This window comes from Tachyglossus aculeatus, chromosome 1 (assembly GCF_015852505.1).
Source record: "Tachyglossus aculeatus isolate mTacAcu1 chromosome 1, mTacAcu1.pri, whole genome shotgun sequence".
NCBI lineage: Eukaryota > Metazoa > Chordata > Mammalia > Monotremata > Tachyglossidae > Tachyglossus > Tachyglossus aculeatus.
This window is the reverse complement of record NC_052066.1, coordinates 97,439,821-97,466,036: the sequence shown is the minus strand read 5'-3', so window position 1 is coordinate 97,466,036 and position 26,216 is coordinate 97,439,821. Positions and strand designations below refer to the sequence as shown.

At 48.7% G+C, this 26,216-nt stretch overlaps 1 protein-coding gene across 8 annotated transcripts in view; it reads right to left on the bottom strand.

Annotated features, from left to right (window-relative positions):
* LOC119926318 (U2 snRNP associated SURP domain containing) overlaps positions 1–15,112 on the bottom strand; it is an 86,105-nt gene extending 70,993 nt beyond the window's left edge. For 3 of the 8 annotated variants that reach the window (XM_038744482.1, XM_038744649.1, XM_038744738.1), the window contains exons 1-2: positions 15,028–15,095; positions 535–636 (exon numbers count right to left, since the gene is read on the bottom strand). In XM_038744482.1, coding sequence (XP_038600410.1) covers positions 535–636; positions 15,028–15,075 — 150 coding nt within the window. In that variant the 5' untranslated portion in view covers positions 15,076–15,095. Of the gene's footprint in view, positions 1–534; positions 640–15,027 lie in introns of those variants that run through there. The other 5 variants (XM_038744823.1, XM_038744490.1, XM_038744922.1 and 2 more) reach the window with 5 other exon arrangements.
* Between the last annotated feature and the right edge of the window lie 11,104 nt (positions 15,113–26,216).

Genomic DNA, 26,216 nt, shown 5'->3' with positions numbered 1-26,216 from the left:
TCTTCTCCAGTTCCCTCCTTCGCCACGACAACCTGGTTTCGGTCTCCTTTGTTTGTTTCACTTAGCCTGCAGTCTCCAAGACCGTCGACGACCTCGGTGTTGCCAGATCTCCCGGGGTTATACTCTAGCCTAATCCTAACTGACCTCTCGGTCCTCGCCTTCGTCGGTGTCGACCGCTCGCTTCTTCCTGGAAATATTATCCAGTCTCGGTTTTCCCACTCTGCCTGCTCTTCTATCTCTTCTTCCGTTGCCTCGCCCCCATCTGTGGGTGTCCCTCAGTCGCTTTTCCGGATGCCCTTATTCTTCTCCCTTTACACTCGCTCACTCATTCACACATCCTTTCAGCTAGCACCTTTCTCCGCGCTCTCACTCCCGCCATCTCGCATTCCCACACGCCCATCCTGCCACAGCTAATGGAAATCCCGTGCCCAACGGGTCTGGAACGGAACGCCCCACCTTCCCTCCCCAACCCACTTCTAACTTTCCCATCACAGTGTAACCCCCACCACCACTTTCCCTGTTTCCGAGGCTCACCGGCACGGTGTTATCCTTGACTCCTCGCTGTCTTTCAAGTCTCACATTCACTAAATTCGGCCGGTTGTTCTTCCACCTCATTTTCTGCATCCGGCTTTTCCCCTACTAGTCAAACAGCCCAAAACAACAGGCACTCATATCACAAGTGTACTGTATCAGCTTTGTGGCTGACGCGTGGCCTAGTGGAAAGGGCGTGGGCCCGGGAGCCAGAATGAGAACTTTGGGCAAGTCAGTTCACTTCTCTGGGTCTCAGTTGCCTCATCTGCAAAATGGGGATTCAAAACCTCATCTCCTTCCTACTTAGACCGTGAACCCCACGTGGGACCTGACCGTCCAATATCTACAGAAGTAGCGTGGCTCAGTGGAAAGAGCACGGGCTTTGGAGTCAGAGGTCATGGGTTCAAACCCCGGCTCCGCCAATTGTCAGCTGTGTGACTTTGGGCAAGACACTTCACTTCTCTGGGCCTCAGTTCCCTCATCTGTAAAATGGGGGTTCATTCATTCATTCAGTCGTATTTATTGAGCACTTACTGTGTGCAGAGCACTGTACTAAGCGCTTGGGAAGTACAAGTTGGCAACATCTAGAGACGGTCCCTACCCAACAGTGGGCTCACAGTTTAGAAGATTAAGGGAAGAAGGGATTAAGACTGCGAGCCCCACGTGGGACAACCTGATCACCTTGTAACCTCCCCAGCGCTTAGAACAGTGCTTTGCACATAGTAAGCGCTTAATAAATGCCATCGTTATCATTATTACCCACATGCTTAGTGCAGCGCTTGGCAAAGAGTAAGCGCTTATATACCACAATTATTTTTATCGCTATTGCCTCCATCCTCTCATTTGGCTGCCCAGATTATTAAAGAAAAATCATAACTCACGTCTCCTCAAAAGTCTACCCACTTTCCCACACCAAGACGGAATAACTGACCACTGCCTTTAGGGTTCTCCATCAGCTCTTCCTCCCAAGCTCACTTTCTCGCTGAATCTTCCTCCGTACCCTGCCCTCTCCTGTCCGACCTCATACCCATAAATATTATTATTATTATTTTGGTATTTGTTAAACGCTTACTACGTGCCCAGCGCAAGCGCTGGGGGAGATACAAGGTAATCAGGCTGTCCCACATGGGGCTCACAGTCTTAATCCCCATTTTCCAGATGAGGTAACTGAGGCACAGAGAAGTTAGATGATTTGCCCAAAGTCACACAGCTGACAGGTGGCAGAGCGGGGATTAGAACCCGTGTCCTCTGACTCCCAAGCCCACGGTCTCTCCACTGAGCCACGCTGCCGACCTTTCCTGCACCCTAAACTGTGAACCCGGATTGAACAGGGGCTGCACGCGAAAGTCGCATCAATCAATCAATCGTATTTATTGAGCGCTTACTGTGTGCAGAGCACTGTACTAAGCGCTTGGGAAGTACAAGTTGGCAACATATAGAGACAGTCCCTACCCAACAGTGGGCTCACAGTCTCTGACAGTCGTATTAACCCACACCGTGCTTGACCAATAATAAGCGCCGAATAAATACCACAACTAACACTTCAAATCTGTCAGGCCATGACGCACCACATCTTCGAAACCCTCCTGCAAAAATACTTCCTCCAAACGCACTGCTTGCTTCAACTCCACTTTACCTGGTCGTATCCATCATCCCCCAGCCACCCTTAACATTTACACACATTTTCAATTTATTAGTCAATCAGTGGTATTTACTGAGCGCTGCCTGCAGAGCTTGGGACAGTAGAAGACAATACAGTTGCCAGTCACGACCCCTGATTTGGGACTAATTTACAGTTTTCCAGCTACCAAAGCTTTTCGTGTTTGCTTTGGCCTGGCAACTCTCCCCTATTAAATTGAAAGCTTCCTGGAGACAGGGATTGTGTCTCGGAGGCAGCATGGCATAGTGGATAGATCACGGGCCTGAGAATCAGGTCATGGGTTCTAATCCCAGCCCCACCACCTGTCTGCCGTGTGACCTTAGGCAAGTCACTTCACTGCTCGGGGCCTCAGCTACCTCATCTGTAACATGGGGATTGAGACTGTGAGCCCTTAGCACAGTGCTCTGCACACAGTAAGTGCTTAATAAATACGATTGATGACAGGGACTGTATCCAACTTGATTTGATTGTATCCACCCAGTGTTTAGCCTCGTGGTTTGGTGGAAAGAGCACAGGCGTGGCTCCTAATCCCGGCTCCGCTACTTGTCTGCTGTGTGACCTTAAGCAAGTCACTTCACTTCTCTGTGTCTCAGTTACCTCATCTGTAAAATGGGGATTAAGACTGTGAGCCCCAGGTGGGACAACCTGATCACCTTGTATCTACCCCAGAGTTTAGAATGGTGCTTGGCACATGTTAAGTGCTTAATTAAATACCATGATTATTACTCTACTCCTCCACACGAAAAATAGGGTGCTCTGCTCCCAGGAAGCACTCAACAGATGCTCTGGATTAAAGGGCTGGGGGCAGAGAGAGAGGAGGCGCTCAACAAATGGTCTTAATTTGGGGCAACAGCATGGCCCAGTGGTTAGGGCACGGGCCTGTGAGTCAGAAGGTCATGGGTTCTAATCCCAATTCTGCCACTTGTATGATATGTGGCCTTCGGCAAGTCACTTCACTTTTCTGGGCCTCAGTTTCCTCCTCTAAAATGGGGATTGAGCCTGTGAGCCCCATGTGGGACAGGGACTGGGTCCAACCCGCTCTGCTTGCATCCACCCCAGCGCTTAGTACAGTGCCCGGCCTACAATAAGCACTTAGCAAATACCAGAATTATTATTATTATAATTATAGGGCGGGGGCAGAGGGAGAGAGAGGGAGGGGGCGAGAGCCTGAGCCTGACCCCAACCCCAGCCTCGACACCCCACCTCTTGGTGCTGAGCTTCTGCCCCGGGGGCCTTACTCGTTTTGACGTATATATATCTGGATGTCTGCCCACCATCTAAAACTCAATATGTCCAAGACTGAACTCCTTATCTTCCCTCCAAACCCTGCCCTCTCCCTGACTTTCCCATCACTGTTGACGGCACTACCATCCTCCCTGTCTCACAAGCGCAACCTTGGTGTCATCCTCGACTCTGCTCTCTCGTTCACCCTCACATCCAATCCGTCACCAAAACCTGCCGGTCTCACCTCCGCAACATCGCCAAGATTCGCCCTTTCCTCTCCATCCAAACCGCTACCCTGCTCTTTCAATCTCTCATCCTATCCCAACTGGATTACTGCATCAGCCTCCTCTCTGATCTCCCATCCTCCTGCCTCTCCTCACTTCAGTCTATACTTCACGCTGCTGCCTGGATCATTTTTGTGCAGAAACACTCTGGGCATGTCACTCCCCTCCTCAAAAATCTCCAGTGGCTACCAATCAATCTGCGCATCAGGCAGAAACTCCTCACCCTGGGCTTCAAGGCTGTCCATCCCCTGGCCCCCTCCTACCTCACCTCCCTTCTCTCCTTCTCCAGCCCAGCCCGCACCCTCCGCTCCTCCACCGCTAATCTCCTCACCGTACCTCGTTCTCGCCTGTCCCACCGTCGACCCCCGGCCCACGTCCTCGCCCTGGCCTGGAATGCCCTCCCTCCACACATCCTCCAAGCTAGCTCTCTTCCTCCCTTCAAAGCCCTGCTGAGAGCTCACCTCCTCCAGGAGGCCTTCCCAGACTGAGCCCCCTCCTTCCTCTCTCCCTCGTCCCCCTCTCCATCCCCCCATCTAATCTCCTTCCCCTCCCCACAGCACTTGTATATAGCACTTGTACAGATTTATTACTCTATTTACTTTAATTGTACATATTCACTACTCTCTCTTGTTAATAATGTGTGTCTAGCTTTATTTCTATTTATTCTGATGACTTGACACCTGTCCACGTGTTTTGTTTTGTTGTCTGTCTCCCCCCTTCCAGACTGTGACCCCGTTGTTGGGTAGGGACCGTCTCTATATGTTGCCAACTTGTACTTCCCAAGAGCTTAGTACAGTGCTCTGCACACAGTAAGAGCTCAATATGATTGAATGAATGAACCTATAATTCTATTTATTTATACTGACACCTGTTTGTTTTGATACCTGTCTCCCCCACTCTAGACTGTGAGCCTGGTGTAGGCAAGGACTGCCTCTCTTTATTGGCAGCACTCTACTTTCCAAGCGCTTCCTACAGTGCTCTTCACCCAGTAAGTGCTCAATAAATACGACAATGAATATATTGATGTCTGTCTCCTCTCTAGACTGTCGGCCTGGTGGGGGCGGGGATGGTCTCTCTTTAGTGCTGAACTGTACTTTCCAAGTGCTTACTACAGTGCTCTGCACCCAGTAAGCATTCAATCAATACGATTTAATGAATGAATACACTGATGTCTGCCTCCCCCCCTTATGGGAAGCAGAGTGGCTCAGTGGAAAGAGCAAGGCCCTGGGAGTCAGAGGTCATGGGTTCTAATCCCGCCTCCGCCACTTGTCTGCTGTGTGACCTTGGGCAAGTCACTTCACTTCTCTGGGCCTCAGTGACCTCATCTGTAAAATGGGGATGAAGACTGTGAGCCCCATGTGGGACAACCTGATTACTCTGTATCTACCCCAGCGCTTAGAACAGTGCTTGGCATATAGTAAGCACTTAACAAATACCATTATTATTATCAGACTGTGAGCCTAGTGTGGATGGGGATGGTCTTTAGTGCTGAATTGTACTTTCCAAGTGCTTACTACAGTGCTCTGCACCCAGTAAGCGCTCAATCAATACGATTTAATGAATGTATTGATGTCTGTCTCCCCCCTTCTAGTCCGTCAGCCCTGTGTGGGCAGGGACGGCCTCTTTATAGTGCTGTATTGCACTTTATAATAATAATAATGGTATTTGTTAAGTGCTTACTATGTGTCAAGCACTGTTCTAAGCACTGGGGTGGATACAAGGTAACGAAGTTGTCCCATGTGGGGCTCACAGTTTTAATCCCCATTTTGCAGGTGAGGTAACGGAGGCCCAGAGAAGTGAAGTGTCTTGCCCAAGGTCACATAGCAGACAAGTGGTGGAACTGGGCCTCAGTTCCTTCATCTGTACAAGGGGGATGAAGACTGTGAGCTCCATGTGGGACACCCTGATAATAAAAATAATGATGATATATGTTAAGCGCTTACTATGTGCCAAGCACTGTTCTAAGCACTGGGGGGGGGGATACAAAGTTATCAGGTTGTCCCACGTGAGGCTCAGTCTTCATCCCCATTTTACAGAGGAGGTAACTGAGGCCCAGAGAAGTTAAGTCAACTATCATCTCTACGCTGATGACACCCAGATCTACATCTCTGCCCCTGCTCTCTCCCCCTCTCTCCAGGCTCGCATCTCCTCCTGCCTTCAGGACATCTCCACCTGGATGTCCGCCCGCCACCTCAAACTCAACATGTCGAAGACTGAGCTCCTTGTCTTCCCTCCCAAACCCTGCCCTCTCCCAGACTTTCCCATCTCTGTTGACGGCACTATCACCCTTCCCGTCTCACAAGCCCGCAACCTTGGTGTCATCCTCGACTCCGCTCTCTCGTTCACCCCTCACATCCAAGCCGTCACCAAAACCTGCCGGTCTCAGCTCCGCAACATTGCCAAGATCCGCCCTTTCCTCTCCATCCAAACCGCTACCCTGCTCGTTCAAGCTCTCATCCTATCCCGTCTGGACTACTGCACCAGCCTTCTCTCTGATCTCCCATCCTCGTGTCTCTCCCCACTTCAATCCATACTTCACGCTGCTGCCCGGATTGTCTTTGTCCAGAAACGCTGTGGGCATGTTACTCCCCTCCTCAAAAATCTCCAGTGGCTACCAATCAATCTGCGCATGAGGCAGAAACTCCTCACCCTGGGCTTCAAGGCTGTCCATCCCCTCGCCCCCTCCTACCTCACCTCCCTTCTCTCCTTCTCCAGCCCAGCCCGCACCCTCCGCTCCTCTGAGCACCTGTATATATGTATATATGTTTGTACATATTTATTACTCTATTTTACTTGTACACATCTATTCTATTTATTTTATTTTGTTAGTATGTTTGGTTTTGTTCTCTGTCTCCCCCTTCTAGACTGTGAGCCCATTGCTGGGTAGGGACTGTCTCTATATGTTGCCAACTTGTACTTCCCAAGCGCTTAGTACCGTGCTCTGCACACAGTAAGCGCTCAATACGATTGATTAAGTGACTTGCCCAAGGTCACACAGCGGACAACTGGTGGAGCCGGGCCTCGGTTCCCTCATCTGTGAAAGAAGCAGCGTGGCTCAGTGGAAAGAGCCCGGGCTTGGGACTCAGAGGTCATGGGTTCTAATCCCGGCTCCGCCCCTTGTCAGCTGTGTGACTTTGGGCAACTCACTTCACTTCTCTGGGCCTCAGTGCCCTCACCTGTCAAATAGGGATGAAGACTGTGAGCCCCACGTGGGACAACCTAATCACTTTGTATCCTCCCCAGTGCTTAGAACAGTGCTTGGCACATAGTAAGTGCTTAACAAATACCAACATTATTATTATTAATATGGGGATGAAGACTGGGAGCCCCACATGGGACAACCTGATCACCTCGCATCCTCCCCCGCGCTTAGAACAGTGCTTGGTACTTAGTAAGCACTTAACAAATGCTAATATCATTATTATTATTATTATTATTATTAAAATGGGAATGAAGACTGAGCCCCACATGGGACAACCTGATCGCCTTGTATCCCCCCCCACAAGCGCTCAGAACAGTGCTTGGCACATAGTAAGCGCTTAACAAATATTATCATTATTATTATTAAAATGGGGGTGAAGACTGTGAGCCCCACGTGGGACAATCTGATCACCCTGTATCCCCCTCAGCGCTTAGAACAGTGCTTGGCACATAGTAAGCGCTTAACAAATATCATCATCATTATTATTATTAAAATGGGGGTGAAGACTGTGAGCCCCACGTGGGACAATCTGATCACCCTGTATCCCCCTCAGCGCTTAGAACAGTGCTTGGCACATAGTAAGCACTTAACAAATACCATCATCATTATTATTATTATTATTATTACTATTATTATTATTAAAATGGGGGTGAAGACTGTGAGCCCCACGTGGGACACCCTGATGACTCTGTATCTCCCCCAGTGTGCCTGCACACAGCAAGTGCTCAATAAATACGATTGAATGAATGAATAGAACAGTGCTTGGCCCAGAGTAAGCGCTTAACAAATACCGTCCTTATTACTATTATTATTATTGAAAGCGCTCAGTCCAGTGGCCTGCGTGCAGTTGGCGCGACTTGTACTTCCCAAGCGCTTAGTCCAGTGCTCTGCACACAGGGAGCGCTCAATAAGTACGACTGAATGAATATGTTGCCGACTTGTACTTCCCAAGCGCTTAGTCCAGTGCTCTGCACACAGGGAGCGCTCAATAAGTACGACTGAATGAATATGTTGCCGACTTGTACTTCCCAAGCGCTTAGTCCAGTGCTCTGCACACAGGAAGCGCTCAATAAATACGACAATGAATGAATTAGAAGTAGCGTGGCTGAGTGGAAAGAGCACGGGCTATGGAGTCAGAGGTCATGGGTTCAAATCCCCACTCCGCCAATTGTCTGCTGTGTGACTTTGGGCCAGCCACTTCACTTCTCTGGGCCTCAGTTCCCTCATCTGGAAAATGGGGATTAAGACTGTGAGCCCCGCGTGGGACAACCTGCTGACCTTGTATACCCCCCAGGGCTTAGAACAGTGCTTGGCACATAGTAAGCGCTTAATAAATACCATTATTATTATTTCTAGACCGTGAGCCCGTTGTGGGGTAGGGACCGTCTCTATATGTTGCTGACTTGTACTTCCCAGGTGCTTAGTCCAGTGCTTGGCACATAGGAAGCGCTTAATAAATACCATTATTATTATTTCTAGACTGTGAGCCTGTTGTGGGGTAGGGACTGTCTCTATATGTTGCTGATTTGTACTTCCCAGGCGCTTAGTCCAGTGCTGTGCACACAGGAAGCGCTCAATAAATACGACTGAATGAATGAATGTTGCCAACTTGTACTTCCCAAGCGCTTAGTCCAGTGCTGTGCACACAGGAAGCGCTCAATAAATACAACTGAATGAATGAATGTTGCCGACTTGTACTTCAAGCGCTTAGTCCAGTGCTCTGCACATAATAAGCGCTCAATAAACACGACTGAATGAATGAATGTTGCCTACTACTTGTACTTCCCCAGCGCTTAGCCCACTGCTCTGCACACGGTAAGCGCTCAATAAATACGACTGAATGAACGAATGAGAAGCAGCGTGGCTCAGTGGAAAGAGCCCGGGCTTTGGAGTCAGAGGTCACGGGTTCAAATCCCGCCCCGCCAACTGTCTGCTGTGTGACTTTGGGCAAGTCACTTCACTTCTCTGGGCCTCCGTTCCCTCATCTGTAAAGTGGGGATGAAGACTACGAGCCCCACGTGGGACAACCTGGTCACCTTGTATCTCCGCCAGGGCTCAGAACCGTGACTGGCACATAGTAGGTGCTTAATAAATGCCATCGTTATTATTCCTAGACTGTGAGCCCGTTATGGGGTAGAGACCGTCTCTAGATGTTGCCGACTCGTACTTCCCTAGCGCTTAGTACAGTGCTCTGCACACAGGAAGCGCTCCGTCAATACGACTGAATGAATGAATATGTTGCCGACTTGTACTTACCAAGGGCTTAGGACAGTGTTCTGCACAAAGGAAGCGCTCAATAAATACGACAATGAATGAATACGTCGCAGACTCGTACTTCCCAAGCGCCTAGTCCAGTGCTGTGCACACAGGAAGCGCTCAATAAATACGGCTGAATGAATACGTTGCCGACTTGTACTTCCCAAGCGCTTAGGGCAGTGCTCTGCACACGGGAAGCGCTCAATAAATACGATTGAATGAATGAATGTGGCCGACTTGGGCTTCCCAAGCGCTTAGGGCAGCGCTCTGCACACAGGAAGCGCTCAATACATACGCTTGAAAGAATAAATGTGGCCGACTTGTACTTCCCAAGCGCTTAGTCCAGTGCTGTGCACACAGGAAGCGCTCCATCAATACGATTGAATGAATGAATGTGGCCGACTCGTACTCTCCCAAGCGCTTAGTCCAGTGCTGTGCACACAGGAAGCGCTCGATAAATACGATTGAATGAATAAATGTGGCCGACTTGTGCTTCCCAAGCGCTTAGAACAGCGCTCTGCACACAGGAGGCGCTCAATAAATACGATTGAATGAATGAATGTGGCCGACTTGTACTCTCCCAAGCGCTTAGTCTAGTGTTCTGCACACAGGAAGCGCTCAATAAATACGATTGAATGAATGATTGACTGATTGATTGAATGAGTGCGGCCGACTCGTGCTTCCCAAGCGCTTAGGACAGCGCTGCGCACACAGGAAGCACTCAATAAATACGACTGAGTGAATGAATGCGGCCGGCTCGCGGTTCCCAAGCGCTTAGGACGGCGCTCTGCACACAGGAGGCGCTCAATAAATACGCTTGAATAAACGAATGTGGCCGATTTGTACTCTCCCAAGCGCTTAGTCCAGTGCTCTGCACACAGGAAGCGCTCCATAAATATGACAACGAATGAATATGTTGAATACGTCACCGACTTGTACTTCCCAAGCGCTTAGGGCAGCGCTGTGCACACAGTAAGCGCTCAATAAATAAGCCTGAGTGAATGAATGCGGCCAACTCGTGCTTCTCAAGCGCTTAGGACGGCGCTGCGCACACTGGAGACGCTCAGTAAATACGACTGAGTGAATGAATGCGGCCGACTCGTGCTTCCCAAGCGCTTAGGACGGCGCTCTGCACACAGGAAGCGCTCAATAAATACGACTGAATGAATGAATGTGGCTGACTCATGTTGCCAACTTGTACTTCCCAAGCGCTTAGTACAGTGCTCTGCACACAGGAGGCGCTCAATAAATACGACTGAGTGAATGAATGAGGCCGACTCGTGCTTCCCAAGCGCTTAGCACAGCGCTCTGCACACAGGAGGCGCTCAATAAATACGACTGAATGAATGCGGCCACCTCGTACTCTCCCAAGCGCTTAGTCCAGTGCTGTGCACACAGGAAACGTTCAATAAGCACGATTAAATGAATGAATGTGGCCGACTCCTGGTGCCAACTTGTACTTCCCAAGCGCTTAATACAGCGCTCTGCACACAGGAAGCGCTCAATAAATACGACTGGGGGAATGAATGCGGCCGACTCGTGTTTCCCAAGCGCTTAGTACGGCAATGAGCACACAGGAAGCGCTCAATAAATACGACTGAGTGAATGAATGCGGCCGACTCGTGCTTCCCAAGCGCTTAGGACGGCGCTGCGCACACTGGAGGCGCTCAATAAATACGATTGAGTGAATGAATGCGGCCGACTCATGTTGCCAACTTGTACTTCCCAAGCGCTTAGTACAGCGCTCTGCACACAGGAAGTGCTCAATAAATACGACTGAGTGAATGAATGCGGCCAACTTGTACTCTCCCAAGCGCTTAGTCCAGTGCTGTGCACACAGGAAGCGCTCAATAAATACGACTGAATGAATGAATGCGGCCGACTCATGTTGCCAACTTGTACTTCCCAAGCGCTTAGTACAGCGCTCTGCACACAGGAAGCGCTCAATAAATACGACTGAGGGAATGAATGCGGCCGACTCGTACTCTCCCAAGCGCTTAGTCCAGTGCTGTGCACACAGGAAGCGCTCAATAAATACGACTGAATGAATGAATGCGGCCGACTCATGTTGCCAACTTGTACTTCCCAAGCGCTTAGTACAGCGCTCTGCACACAGGAAGCGCTCAATAAATACGACTGAGTGAATGAATGCGGCCAACTTGTACTCTCCCAAGCGCTTAGTCCAGTGCGGTGCACACAGGAAGCGCTCAATAAATACGATTGAATGAATGAATGCGGCCGACTCATGTTGCCAACTTGTACTTCCCAAGCGCTTAGTACAGCGCTCTGCACACAGGAAGCGCTCAATAAATACAACTGAGTGAATGAATGCGGCCGACTTGTACTCTCCCAAGCGCTTAGTCCAGTGCTGTGCACACAGGAAGCGCTCAATAAATACGACTGAATGAATGAATGCGGCCGACTCATGTTGCCAACTTGTACTTCCCAAGCGCTTAGTACGGTGCTCTGCACACAGGAAGCGCTCAATAAATGTGACTGAGTGAATGAATGCGGCCGACTCGCGCTACCCAAGCGCTTAGCACAGCGCTCTGCACACAGGAGGCGCTCAATAAATACGACTGAGTGAATGAATGCGGCCGACTTGTACTCTCCCAAGCGCTTAGTCCAGTGCTGTGCACACAGGAAACGTTCAATAAGCACGATTAAATGAATGAATGTGGCCGACTCCTGGTGCCAACTTGTACTTCCCAAGCGCTTAATACAGCGCTCTGCACACAGGAAGCGCTCAATAAATACGACTGGGGGAATGAATGCGGCCGACTCGTGTTTCCCAAGCGCTTAGTACGGCAATGAGCACACAGGAAGCGCTCAATAAATACGACTGAGTGAATGAATGCGGCCGACTCGTGCTTCCCAAGCGCTTAGGACGGCGCTGCGCACACTGGAGGCGCTCAATAAATACGATTGAGTGAATGAATGCGGCCGACTCATGTTGCCAACTTGTACTTCCCAAGCGCTTAGTACAGCGCTCTGCACACAGGAAGCGCTCAATAAATACGACTGAGTGAATGAATGCGGCCAACTTGTACTCTCCCAAGCGCTTAGTCCAGTGCGGTGCACACAGGAAGCGCTCAATAAATACGATTGAATGAATGAATGCGGCCGACTCATGTTGCCAACTTGTACTTCCCAAGCGCTTAGTACAGCGCTCTGCACACAGGAAGCGCTCAATAAATACAACTGAGTGAATGAATGCGGCCGACTTGTACTCTCCCAAGCGCTTAGTCCAGTGCTGTGCACACAGGAAGCGCTCAATAAATACGACTGAATGAATGAATGCGGCCGACTCATGTTGCCAACTTGTACTTCCCAAGCGCTTAGTACAGTGCTCTGCACACAGGAAGCGCTCAATAAATACAACTGAGTGAATGAATGCGGCCGACTTGTACTCTCCCAAGCGCTTAGTCCAGTGCTGTGCACACAGGAAGCGCTCAATAAATACGACTGAATGAATGAATGCGGCCGACTCATGTTGCCAACTTGTACTTCCCAAGCGCTTAGTACAGCGCTCTGCACACAGGAAGCGCTCAATAAATACGACTGAGGGAATGAATGAGGCCGACTCGTGCTTCCCAAGCGCTTAGGACGGCGCTGCGCACACAGGAGGCGCTCAATAAATACGACTGAGGGAATGAATGCGGCCGACTCGCGCTTCCCAAGCGCTTAGGACGGCGCTCTGCACACAGGAGGCGCTCAATAAATACGACTGATTCCATAAGCGCTTAGTACAGTGCTCTGCACACAGTAAGCGCTCAATAAATACGATTGAATGAGTGAATGCATGCGGCCGACTTGTACTCTCCCAAGCGCTTAGTCCAGTGCTGTGCATACAGGAGGCGCTCAATAAATACCACTGAATGAATGAATATGGCCGACTCGTACTCGCCCAAGCGCTTAGTCCAGTGCTGTGCACACAGGAAGCGCTCAATAAATACGATTGAATGAATGAATGCGGCCGACTCGCGCTTCCCAAGCGCTTAGCACAGCGCTGCGCACACAGGAGGCGCTCAATAAATATGACCGAACGAGTGAGGGAGTGGATGAAGGAGGAAGGGCGGGCGGGCGCACGTGCAGGCGCTGCCGCCGCCCCCCGCCCCCGTCCGGGGCCCCGATCTACGCGAGCCCGAGGCTCCGGGAGGCCCGTAGGCCGCAACCCCGCTCCGGCCCTCCCGCCCAGCCGGGATACTAACCATCACCATCATCATAATAATGATATTTACTAAGCGCTTACTATGTGCAAATCACTCATAATAATAATAATGATATTTACTAAGCGCTTACTATGTGCAAATCACTCATAATAATAATAATATGTATTAAGCGCTCACTATGTGCAAATCACTCTACCCCCTCCAGCCAAGAAAATCCGGTCATCACCCCGAGAAGCTAAGAATAAATAAACAGGTTTTCTTGTCTGTCTCCCCCTTCTATAATAATAATAAGGGCATTTGTTAAGCGCTTACTATGTGCAAAGCACTGTTCTAAGCGCTGGGGACAAGGTTGTCCCACAGGGGGCTCGCAGTCTTCATCCCCATTTTACAGATGAGGGAACTGAGGCCCAGAGAAGTGCCCAAAGTCACACAGCTGACAACCGGCGGGGCCGGGATTCGAACCCACGACCTCCGCCCGCTGTTGGGCAGGGACCGTCTATGTTGCCCACTTGGACTTCCCAAGCGCTCAGTACAGTGCTCTGCACACAGTAAGCGCTCAATACGATTGATTGATTAGTACAGCGCTCTGCACACAGTAAGCGCTCAATACGATCGATTGGTTGATTAGTACAGCGCTCTGCACACAGTAAGCGCTCAATCATCATCATCAATCGTATTTATTGAGCGCTTACTATGTGCAGAGCACTGTACTAAGCGCTTGGGAAGTACAAATTGGCAACATATAGAGACAGTCCCTACCAAACAGTGGGCTCAATACGATTAATTGATTAGTACAGCGCTCTGCACACAGTAAGCGCTCAATACGATTGATTGATTCTAACCAAGCGTGGCCCAGTGGAAAGAGCCCGGGCTTTGGAGTCGGAGGTCCTGGGTTCGAATTCCGCCCCCCACCACGTCTTCTGTGCGACCTTGGTCAAGTCGCTTCGCTTCTCTGAGCCTCAGCCCCCTCATCCGTAAAACGGGGGGTGAAGACCGCGAGCCCCACGTGGGACAACCTGATCACTCAATGGTATTTATTGAGCGCTTACCGTGTGCAGAGCACTGTACTAAGCGCTCGGGAAGCCCAAGTTGGCAACATATAGAGACGGTCCCTACCCAACAGTGGGCTCGCAGATCACATTCTAAATCCCCCAGCGCTTAGGGCAGTGCTTTGCACAGAGTAAGCGCTTAACAAATGCCATCATTACTATTAGTATTATAACAGTGCTCCGCACATGGTAAGCGCTTAACAAATGCCATTATTATTATTATTATAACAGTGCTTTGCACAGAGTAAGCGCTTAACAAATGCCATCATTATTATTAGTATTATAACAGTGCTCCGCACATGGTAAGCGCTTAACAAATGCCATTATTATTATTATTATTATAACAGTGCTTTGCACAGAGTAAGCGCTTAACAAATGCCATCATTATTATTATTATAACAGTGCTCCGCACATGGTAAGCGCTTAACAAATGCCATCATCATTATTATTATTATAACAGTGCTCCGCGCACGGTATGCGCTTAACAAATGCCATTATGGCTCTGATTATTCCAAGGTGACGAGGTGGGCTCACGGCCTGTATCCCCATTTCACAGCTGAGGGGCCCGAGGCCCGGAGAGGCGAAGTGACTTGCCCAAAGCCCTCCGCCCTTCCGCCATGGCGGCCCCGACCGCGCTCCCCTCACGGACCACCTTCGAAGTGGATTTCTGCGACCCGCCGGGCGTTTTGTCCGCCATCTTCCGTCCTCCTCCTCCTCCTCCTCCCTCCTCCTCAGGGCGGCGGCCAATCGAGCGCCGAGCGCAAGATGGAGGCCGCGGCCCGCCAGAACCGCCCACAGGCAAGGCCGCTCGACGGCCGAGCCGACGAGCGCCCGCGGCCTACTCTCCTCAACCTACCCTCCCTTCTCTAAATAATACTAATAATAATAAAATAATGATGATGATGATGATGAGGGCGTTTATTAAAATATGACGACGTGCAAGGCTCAGTGGAAAGAGCCCGGGCTTTGGAGTCAGAGGTCATAAGGTTCAAATCCCGGCTCCGCCTCTCCTCAGCTGGGTGACTTTGGGCCAGTCGCTTCAATCAATCAATACCAGTCGCTTCAATCAATCAATACCAGTCGCTTCAATCAATATCAATCATCATCATCATCAATCGTATTTATTGAGCGCTTACTGTGTGCGGAGCACTGGACTAAGCGCTTGGGAAGCACAAGTTGGCAACATAGAGAGACGGTCCCTACCCAACAGCGGGCTCACAGTCTAGAAGGGGGGAGACAGAGAACAAAACCAGACGTAGTGACAGAATAAAATAAATAGACTAGATAGGGACAAGTAAAATAAATAAATAAATACATAGAGTAATAAATACGAAGGCTCGCGGTCTTCCTCCCCCTTATTCCAGAAGAGGTCACCGAGGCACAGAGAAATGACTGGCCCACTATAGAGACGGTCCCTACCCAACAGCGGGTGCACGGTCTAGAAGGGGGAGACAGAGAACAGAACCAATCAATCAATCAATCAATCGTATTTATTGAGCGCTTACTGTGTGCAGAGCACTGTACTAAGCGCTTGGGAAGCACAAGTTGGCAACATAGAGAGACGGTCCCTACCCAACAGCGGGCTCACAGTCTCGAAGGGGGAGACAGAGAACAAAACCAAACGTAGTGACAAAATAAAATAAATAGACTAGATAGGTACAAGTAAAATAAATAAATATGTACAAGTAAAATAAATAAATGAATACATAGAGTAGTAAATACGAAGGCTCGAGGCCTTCCTCCCCCTTTTTCCAGAAGAGGTCACCGAGGCACAGAGAAATGACTGGCCCAATATAGAGGCGGTCCCTACCCAACAGCGGGCTCACCGTCTAGAAGGGGGAGACAGAGAAGAAAACCAATCAATCAATCAATCAATCGTATTTATTGAGCGCTTACTGTGTGCGGAGCACTGCACTAAGCGCTTGGGAAGTACAAGTTGGCAACATATAGAGACAGTCCCTACCCAACAGTGGGCTCGCAGTCTAAAAGGGGGAGACAGAGAACAAAACCAAATATACTAACAAAATAAAATAAATAGAATAGATATGTAAAAATAAAATAAATAAATAAATAGAGTATTAAATATGTACAAACATATAGACATATATACAGGTGCTGTGGGGAAGGGAAGGAGGTAAGATGGGGGGATGGAGAGGGGGATGAGGGGGAGAGGAAGGAAGGGGCTCAGTCTGGGAAGGCCTCCTAGAGGAGGTGAGCTCTCAGCAGGGCCTTGAAGGGAGGAAGAGAGCTAGCTTGGCGGATGGGCAGAGGGATTGGGGGCATTCCAGGCCCGGGGGAGGACGTGGGCCGGGGGTCGATGGCAGGACAGGCGAGAGCAATCAATCGTGTTTATTGAGCGCCTACTGTGTGCAGAGCACTGGACTAAGCGCTGGGGAAGTACAAGTTGGCAACATATAGAGACGGTCCCTACCCAACAGTGGGCTCACAGTCTAAATCAATCAATCAATCGTATTTATTTTTTTAATGGCATTTATTAGGCGCTTACTAGGTGCAAAGCGCCATGCTAAGCGCTGGGGAGGTTACAAGGTGATCAGGTTGTCCCATGGGGGGCTCACAGTCTTGATCCCCATTTTACAGATCATCATCAATCGTATTTATTGAGCACTTACTATGTGCAGAGCACTGGACTAAGCGCTGGGGAAGTACAAGTTGGCAACGTATAGAGACAGTCCCTACCCAACAGTGGGCTCACAGTCTAAATCAATCAACCAATCAATCAATCGTATTTATTATTTTTAATGGCATTTATTAGACACTTACTAGGTGCAAAGCGCCGTGCTAAGCACTGGGGAGGTTACAAGGTGATCAGGTTGTCCCAATCACAGTCTTGATCCCCATTTTACAGATGAGGGAACTGAGGCACAGAGAAGTTAAGGGACTTGCCCAAAGTAACACAGCTGACTGTGGTGGTGGAGCAGGGATTTGAACCTATGACCTCTGACTCCAAAGCCCGGGCTCTATTGAGCGCTTACTGTGTGCAGAGCACTGGACTAAGCGCTTGGGAAGTACAAGTTGGCAACGTATAGAGATGGTCCCTACCCAACAGTGGGCTCACAGTCTAAAAGGGAGAGATTGATCAATCAATCAATCGTATTTATGTTTTTAATGGCATTTATTAGGCGCTTACTATGTGCAAAGCACCATGCTAAGCGCTGGGGAGGTTACAAGGGGATCAGGTTGTCCCATGGGGGGCTCACAGTCTTGATCCCCATTTTACAGATGAGGGAACTGAGGCACAGAGAAGTTAAGGGACTTGCCCAAAGTCACACAGCTGACAGGTGGCGGAGCAGGGATTTGAACCTATGACCTCTGACTCCAAAGCCCGGGCTCTATTGAGCGCTTACTGTGTGCAGAGCACTGGACTAGGCGCTTGGGAAGTACAAGTCGGCAACATAGGGAGACGGTCCCTGCCCCACAGTGGGCTCACAGTCTAGAAGGGGGAGACAGAGAACAAAACCAAACATACTAACAAAATAAAATAAATAGAATAGATATGTACAAGTAAAATAAAAAAATAAATAAATAGAGTAATAAATACGTACAAACATGTATACATATATACAGGTGCTGTGGGGAAGGATAGGAGGTAAGATGGGGGAATGGAGAGGGGGAGACGAAGGAGGGGGCTCAGTCAATCAATCAATCAATCAATCATATTTATTGAGCGCTTACTGTGTGCAGAGCACTGGACTAAGCGCTTGGGAAGTACAAGTTGGCAACATAGAGAGACAGTCCCTATCCAACCGTGGGCTCACAGTCTAAAAGGGGGAGACAGAGAACAAAACCAAACATACTAACAAAATAAAATAAATAGAATAGATAGGTACAAGTAAAATAAATAGAGTAATAAATATGCACAAACATGTATACATACATACAGGTGCTGTGGGGAAGGGAAGGAGGTAAGATGGGGGGATGGAGAGAGGGACGAGGGGGAGAGGAAGGAAGGGGCTCAATCTGGGAAGGCCTCCTGGAGGAGGTGAGCTCTCAGTAGGGCCTTGAAGGGAGGAAGAGAGCTAGCTTGGCGGATGGGCAGAGGGAGGCCATTCCAGGCCCGGGGGATGACGTGGGCCGGGGGTCGATGGTGGGACAGGCGAGAATGAGGCACGGTGAGGAGATTAGCGGCAGAGGAGCGGAGCTTCACTTCTCTGGGCCTCAGTTACCTCATCTGTAAAATGGGGAGGAAGACTGTGAGCCCCCCCCCCCCCCCCCCCCCCGCCGTGGGACAACCTGATCACCTTATAAATTCCCCAGCGCTTAGAACAGTGCTCTGCACATAGTAAGCGCTTAATACATGCCATTGTTATTGAGAAGCGGCGTGGTTCAGTGGAAAGAGCCCGGGCTTTGGAGTCAGAGGTCATAGGTTCAAATCCCGGCTCCACCACTCGTCAGCTGGGTGACTTTGGGCAAGTAGCTTCACTTCTCTGGGCCTCAGTTACGTCATCTGTAAATTGGGGATGAAGGCTGTGAGCCCCACATGGGACAACCTGATCACCTTGTAAATTCCCCAGCGCTTAGAGCAGTGCTCTGCATAAGCACTTAATAAATGCCATTGTTGTTATTATTATAAATCACCATTCTAAGCGCTGGGGAGGTTAGAACGTGATCAGGTGGTCCCACGGGGGGCTCACCATTAATCCCCATTTGACAGTTGAGAGAACCGAGGCCCAGAGAAGTGAAGTGACTTGCCCAAAGTCACACAGCTGACAGTTGGAGGAGCCGGGATAATAATAATGATAATGTTGGTATTTATTAAGCGCTTACTATGTGCAAATCACTGTTCTAAGCACAGGGGAGGTTACGAAGTGATCAGGTGGTCCCACGGGGGGCTCACAGCCCTAATCCCCATTTTACAGTTGAGGTAACTGAGGCCCAGAGAAGTGAAGTGACTTGCCCAAAGTCACACAGCTGACAACTGGCAGAGCCGGGATAATAATAATAATAATAATGGTATTCATTAAGCACTTACCATGTGCAAATCACTGTCCTAAGCACAGGGGAGGTTACAAGGTGATCAGGTGGTCCCATTCATTCATTCAATCGTATTTATTGAGCGTTTGCTGTGTGCAGAGCATTGTACTAAGCGCTTGGGAAGTACAAGTTGGCAGTCTTAATCCCCATTTGACAGTGAGGGAACCGAGGCCCAGAGAAGTAAAGTGACTTGCCCAAAGTCACACAGCTGACAATTGGCAGAGCCGGGATAATGGCTCCGTGGAAAGAGCATGGGCTTTGGAGTCAGAGGTCATGGGTTCAAATCCCGTCTCCACCACATGTCTGCTGTGTGACCTTGGGTAAGTCACTTAACTTCTCTGAGCCTCAGTTCCCTCATCTGTAAAATGGGCATTAAGACGGTGAGCCCCCCGTGGGACAGCTTGATCACCTTGTTTCCTCCTCAGCGCTTAAAACAGTGCTTTGCACATAGTAAGCGCTTAAGAAATACTATTATTATTATTATAAGAATGGCATTTATTAAGTGCATACCATGTGCAAATCACTCTTTTAACTGCTGGGGAGGTTCCAAGGTGATTGATCAGGTGGTCCCACGGGGGGCTCACCGTCTTAATCCCCATTTTACAGTTGAGGGAACCAAGGCCCAGAGAAGTGAAGTGACTTGCCCAAAGTCACACAGCTGACAATTGGCAGAGCAGGGATAATAATAATAATGATGATGGTATTTATTAAGCGCTTACTATGTGCAAATCACTGTTCTAAGCGCTGGGGAGGTTACAAAGTGATCAGGTGGTCCCACGGGGGGCTCACAGCCTTAATCCCCATTTGACAGTTAAGGAAACTGAGGCCCAGAGAAGTGAAGTGACATGCCCAAAGTCACACAGCTGACAACTGGCAGAGTCTGGATAATAATAATAATAATAATAATAATAATGGTGTTTATTAAGCACTTACTATGTGCAAAGCACTGTACTAAGCGCAGGGGAGGTTACAAGGTGATCAGGTGGTCCCACAGGGGGCTCACATTCATTCATTCATTCATTCAATCGTATTTATTGGGCGCTTACTGTGTGCACAGCACTGTACTAAGCGCTTGGGAAGTACAAATGGGAAGTCTTAATCCTCATTTGACACTGAGGTAACCGAGGCCCAGAGAAGTGAAGTGACTTGCCCAAAATCACACAGCTGACAATTGGCAGAGCCGGCATAATAATAATAATGATGATGATGGCATTTATTAAGTGCTTACCATGTGCAAATCACAGTTCTATGCGCAGGGGAGGTTACAAGGTGATCAGGTGGTCCTACGGGGGGCTCACACTCTTAATCCCCGTTTTACAGTTGAGGGAACCGAGGCCCAGAGAAGTGAAGTGACTTGCCCAAAGTCACACAGCTGACAATTGGCAAAGCCGGGATAATAACAATAATAATAATAATAATATTGGTATTTATTAAGCGCTTACTATGTGCAAATCACTGTTCTAAGCGCAGGGGAGGTTACAAGATGATCAGGTGGTCCCACGGGGGGCTCACGGGCTTAATCCCCATTTGACAGTTGAGGTAACCGAGGCCCAGAGAAGTGAAGTGACTTGCCCAAAGTCACACAGCTGACAACTGGCAGAGCTGGGATCATTAATGGCTCAGTGGAAAGAGCACGGGCTTTGGAGCCAGAGGTCATGGGTTCAAATCCAGCCTCCACCACATGTCTGCTGTGTGACCTTGGGCAAGTCACTTAACTTCTCTGAGCCTCAGTTCCCTCATCTGTAAAATGGTGATTAAGACGGTGAGCCCCCTCCATGGGACAACTTGATCACCTTGTTTCCCCCTCAGCGCTTAGAACAGTGCTTTGCACATAGTAAGCGCTTAATAAATACAATTATTATTATTATAAGAATGGCATTTATTAAGCGTGTACCATGTGCAAATCACTATTCTAAGTGCTGGGGAGGTTCCAAGGTGATCAGGTGGTCCCACGGGGGCTCACAGCCTTAATCCCCATTTGACAGTTGAGGTCACCGAGGCCCAGAGAAGTGAAGTGACTTGCCCAAAGTCACGCAGCTGACAATTGGCAGAGGAGGGATAATAATAATAATAATGATATTTATTAAGCGCTTACTATGTGCAAATCACTGTTCTAAGCGCTGGGGAGGTTCCAGGGTGATCAGGTTGTCCCACGGGGGGCTCACAGTCCTAATCTCCATTTTACAGTTGAGGTCACTGAGGCCCAGAGAAGTGAAGTGACTTACCCAAAGTCACACAGCTGACAATTGGCAGAGCCGGGATAATAATAATAATAATGATGGTATTTATTAAGCGTTCACCATGTGCAAATCACTGTTCTAAGCACAGGGGAGGTTCCAAGGTGATCAGGTGGTCCCACGGGGGGCTCACAGTCTTCATCCCCATTTTACAGTTGAGGTTGTAACCGAGGCCCAGAGAAGGGAAGTGACTTGCCCAAAGTCACACAGCTGACAATTGGTAGAGCAGGGATAATAATAATAATGATGACGGTGTTTATTAAGTGCTTACTATGTGCAAATCACTGTCCTAAGCGCAGGGGAGGTTACAAGGTGATCAGGTGGGGGGGGGGGGGGCTCACATTCATTCATTCATTCATTCATTCGTATTTATCGAGCGTTTGCTGTGTGCCAAGCATTGTACTAAGCGCTTGGGAAATACAAGTTGGCAGTCTTAATCCCCATTTGACAGTGAGGGAACCGAGGCCCAGAGAAGTAAAGTGACTTGCCCAAAGTCACACAGCTAACAATTGGCAGAGCCGGGATAGTGGCTCAGTGGAAAGAGCATGGGCTTTGGAGTCAGAGGTCATGGGTTCAAATCCTGTCTCCACCACATGTCTGCTGTGTGACCTTGGGCAAGTCACTTAACTTCTCTGAGCCTCAGTTCCCGCATCTGTAAATTGGGGATTAAGACAGTGAGCCCCCAGTGGGACAGCTTGATCATCTTGTTTCCCCCTCAGAGCTTAAAACAGTGCTTTGCACATAGTAAGCGCTTAACAAATACTATTATTAGTATTATAAGAATGGCATTTATTAAGCGCGTACCATGTGCAAATCACTATTCTAACCGCTGGGGAGGTTCCAAGGTGATCGATCAGGTGGTCCCATGGGGGGCTCACAGTCTTAATCCCCATTTTACAGTTGAGGGAACCGAGGCCCAGAGAAGTGAAGTGATTTGCCCAAAGTCACACAGCTGACAATTGGCAGAGCCGGGATAATAATAATAATAATGGTATTTATTAAGCGCTTACCAGGTGCAAATCGTTGTTCTAAGCACAGGGGAGGTTCCAAGGTGATCAGGTGGTCCCACTGGGGGGCTCACATTCATTCATTCATTCATTCAATCGTATTTATTGGGCGCTTACTGTGTGCACAGCACTGTACTAAGCGCTTGGGAAGTACAAGTTGGCAGTCTTAATCCTCATTTGACAATGAGGTAACCGAGGCCCAGAGAAGTGAAGTGACTTGCCCAAAGTCACACAGCTGACAATTGGCAGAGCCGGGATAATAATAATAATAATGGTATTTATTAAGTGCTTACCATGTGCAAATCACAGTTCTAAGCACAGGGGAGGTTACAAGGTGATCAGGTGGTCCCACAGGGGGCTCCCACTCTTAATCCCCATTTGACAGTTGAGGGAACCGAGGCCCAGAGAAGTGAAGTGACTTGCCCAAAGTCACACAGCTGACAGTTGGAAGAGCCGGGATAATAATAATAATGTTGGTATTTATTAAGAGCTTACTATGTGCAAATCACTGTTCTAAGCACAGGGGAGGTTACAAGGTGATCAGGTGGTCCCACGGGGGGCTCAGGGGCTTAATCCCCATTTGACAGTTGAGGGAACCGAGGCCCAGAGAAGTGAAGTGACTTGCCCAAGTCACACAGCTGACAATTGGCAGAGCCGGGATAATAATAATAATAATGATGATGGTATTTATTAAGCCCTTACTATGTGCAAATCGCCGTTCTAAGCGCAGGGGAGGTTACAAGATGATCAGGTGGTCCCACGGGGGGCTCACAGTCTTCATCCCCATTTTACAGTTGAGGGAACTGAGGCCCAGAGAAGTGAAGTGACTTGCCCAAAGTCACAGAGCTGACAGTTGGCAGAGCCGGTTTGAACCCATGATCTCTGACTCCAAAGCCCGGGCTCTTTCCACTGAGCCACGCAGCTTCTCCTTCTACTTGTAAGGCGCTGATGGGGGACAGGCACCGAAATGAGCGCTGGGGTGGTGACAATAACAACAGTAATAATAATAAATAGTATTTGTTAAGTGCTTGGTATGTGTCAGGCCCTCTTCTAAGCCATACAAGCCAATCAATTGGGCCCCAGTCCCTGTCCCACATGAGGCTCACTGCCTTCATCTCCATTTTGCTCTTGAGGTAACTGAGGCCCAGAGAACAATAATAATAATAATGATAGTGTTCGTTAAGCACTTAGTATGTGTCAGGCCCACTTCAAAGCCATACAAGCTAATCCTGGTGGCCCCAGTCCCTGTCCCACATGAGGCTCACTGCCTTCATCTCCATTTTGCACTTGAGGTAACTGAGGCCCAGAGAATAATAATAATAATAATAATAATAGTATTCATTAAGTGGTTAGTATGTGTCAGGCCCTCTTCTAAGCCATACAAGCTAATCGTGGCGGCCCCAGTCCCTGTCCCACATGAGGCTCACTGCCTTCATCTCCATTTTGCTCATGAGGTAACTGAGGCCCAGAGAATAATAATAATAATAGTATTCATTAAGCACTTAGTATGTGTCAGGCCCTCTTCTAAGCCATACAACCTAATCGTGGTTGGCCCCAGTCCCTGTCCCACATGAGGCTCGCTACCTTCATCTTCATTTTGCACTTGAGGTAACTGAGGCCCCAGAGAACAATAATAATAATAATAGTATTCGTTAAGCACTTAGTATGTGTCAGACCCTCCTCTAAGAGAACAATAATAATAATAATAGTATTCGTTAAGCACTTAGTATGTGTCAGGCCCTCTTCTAAGCCATACAAGGTAATCAGGTTGGACCCAGTCCCTGTCTCACATGGGGCTCCCTGCCTTTATCTCTATTTTGCACTTGAGGTAACTGAAGCCCAGAGAATAATAAAAACAATAATAATGGTATTCATTAAGCACTTACAATGTGTCAGCCCTCTTCTAGGCCATACAAGGTAATCAGGTTGGACCCAGTCCCTGTCTCACATGAGGCTCACTGCCTTTATCTCCATTTTGCACTTGAGGTAACTGAGGCCCAGAGAATAATACAAATAATAATATTGATATTCATTAAGCACTTGCTATGTGTCAGCCCTCTTCTAAGCCATACAAGATAATCAGGTTGGACCCAGTCCCTGTCTCACATGAGGCTCCCTGCCTTTATCTCCATTTTGCACTTGAGGTAACTGAGGCCCAGAGAATAATAAAAATAATAATAATGGTATTTGTTAAGCACTTGCTATGTGTAAGCCCTCTTCTAAGCCATACAAGGTAATCAGGTTGGACCCAGTCCCTGTCTCACATGAGGCTCCCTGCCTTTATCTCCATTTTGCACTCGAGGTAACTGAGGCCCAGAGAACAATAAAAATAATAATAATGGTATTTGTTAAGCACTTGCTATGTGTCAGCCCACTTCTAAGCCATAGAAGCTAATCAGGTTGGACCCAGTCGCTGTCCCACATGAGGTTCACGGTCTTTATCTCCATTTTGCACTTGAGGTAACTGAGGCCCAGAGAATAATACTAATAATAACAATATCCCCGTCCCACATGAGACTCACAGTCTTCATCTCCATTTCGCCTGAGGTAACTGAGGTCCAGAGAATAATAATAAAAATAATGGTATTTGTTAAACACTTACTATGTGCCAGGCACTGTTCTAAGCACTGGGGAAGATACAAGGTAATCAGGTTGTCCCACGTGGGGCTCATAGTCTTAATCCCCATTTTACAGATGAGGTAACTGAGGCCCAGAGAAGTTAAGTGACTTGCCCAAAGTCACACAGCTGACAAGTGGTGGAGCCGGTATTAGGACCCATTGCCTCTGACTCCCAAGCCCGTGCTCTTTCCACTAAGCCATGCTGCTTCTATAGTAATAATGCCATAATAATAATTATGGCATTTGTTGAGCACTTACTATGTACCAGACACTATACTGAGCACCGGTGGCAGACACTAGCTAATCGGTTTGGACCCAGTCCACAACCCGCATGCGGCTCACAGGCTTCATCTCCAATTTGCACATGAGGTAACTGAGGCCCAGAGAATAATAATAACATTACAAATAATAGCATTTGTTAAACGTAACTGAGGCCCAGAGAATAATAATAATATTACAAATGATAGCATTTGTTATGCGCTTACTATGTGCCAGGCACTGTATTTAGCGCCGTGGTGATAGACACAAGCAAATCGGGTTGTATACAGTCCCTGTCCCACGTGGGGCTCACAGTCTCAATCCCCATTTTACAGGTGAGGGAACTGAGGCCCAGAAGTTAAATGACTTGCCCAAGGGCATACAGCGGACAAAGGACAGAGTGGGAATTCCTTCTGATTCCCCGGCCTGTGTTCTACCCAGTCGGCCACACTGTTTCTTCCTGCAGTCTTCCTGCAGCACAGCACAACCGACTGTGAGCCCACTGTTGGGTAGGGACTGTCTCTATATGTTGCCATCTTGTACTTCCCAAGCGCTTAGTACAGTGCTCTGCACACAGTAAGCGCTCAATAAATATGATTGATTGATTGATTGATTGCTGAGAAGCTCCGGTCAAGCCTTGATCCCATAGGGCAGACTGTGGGGCAAACAGAGATTTCAGATACACAGGCAGCCGGGCAGTTAGGTCATTGGGCACACAGACCATT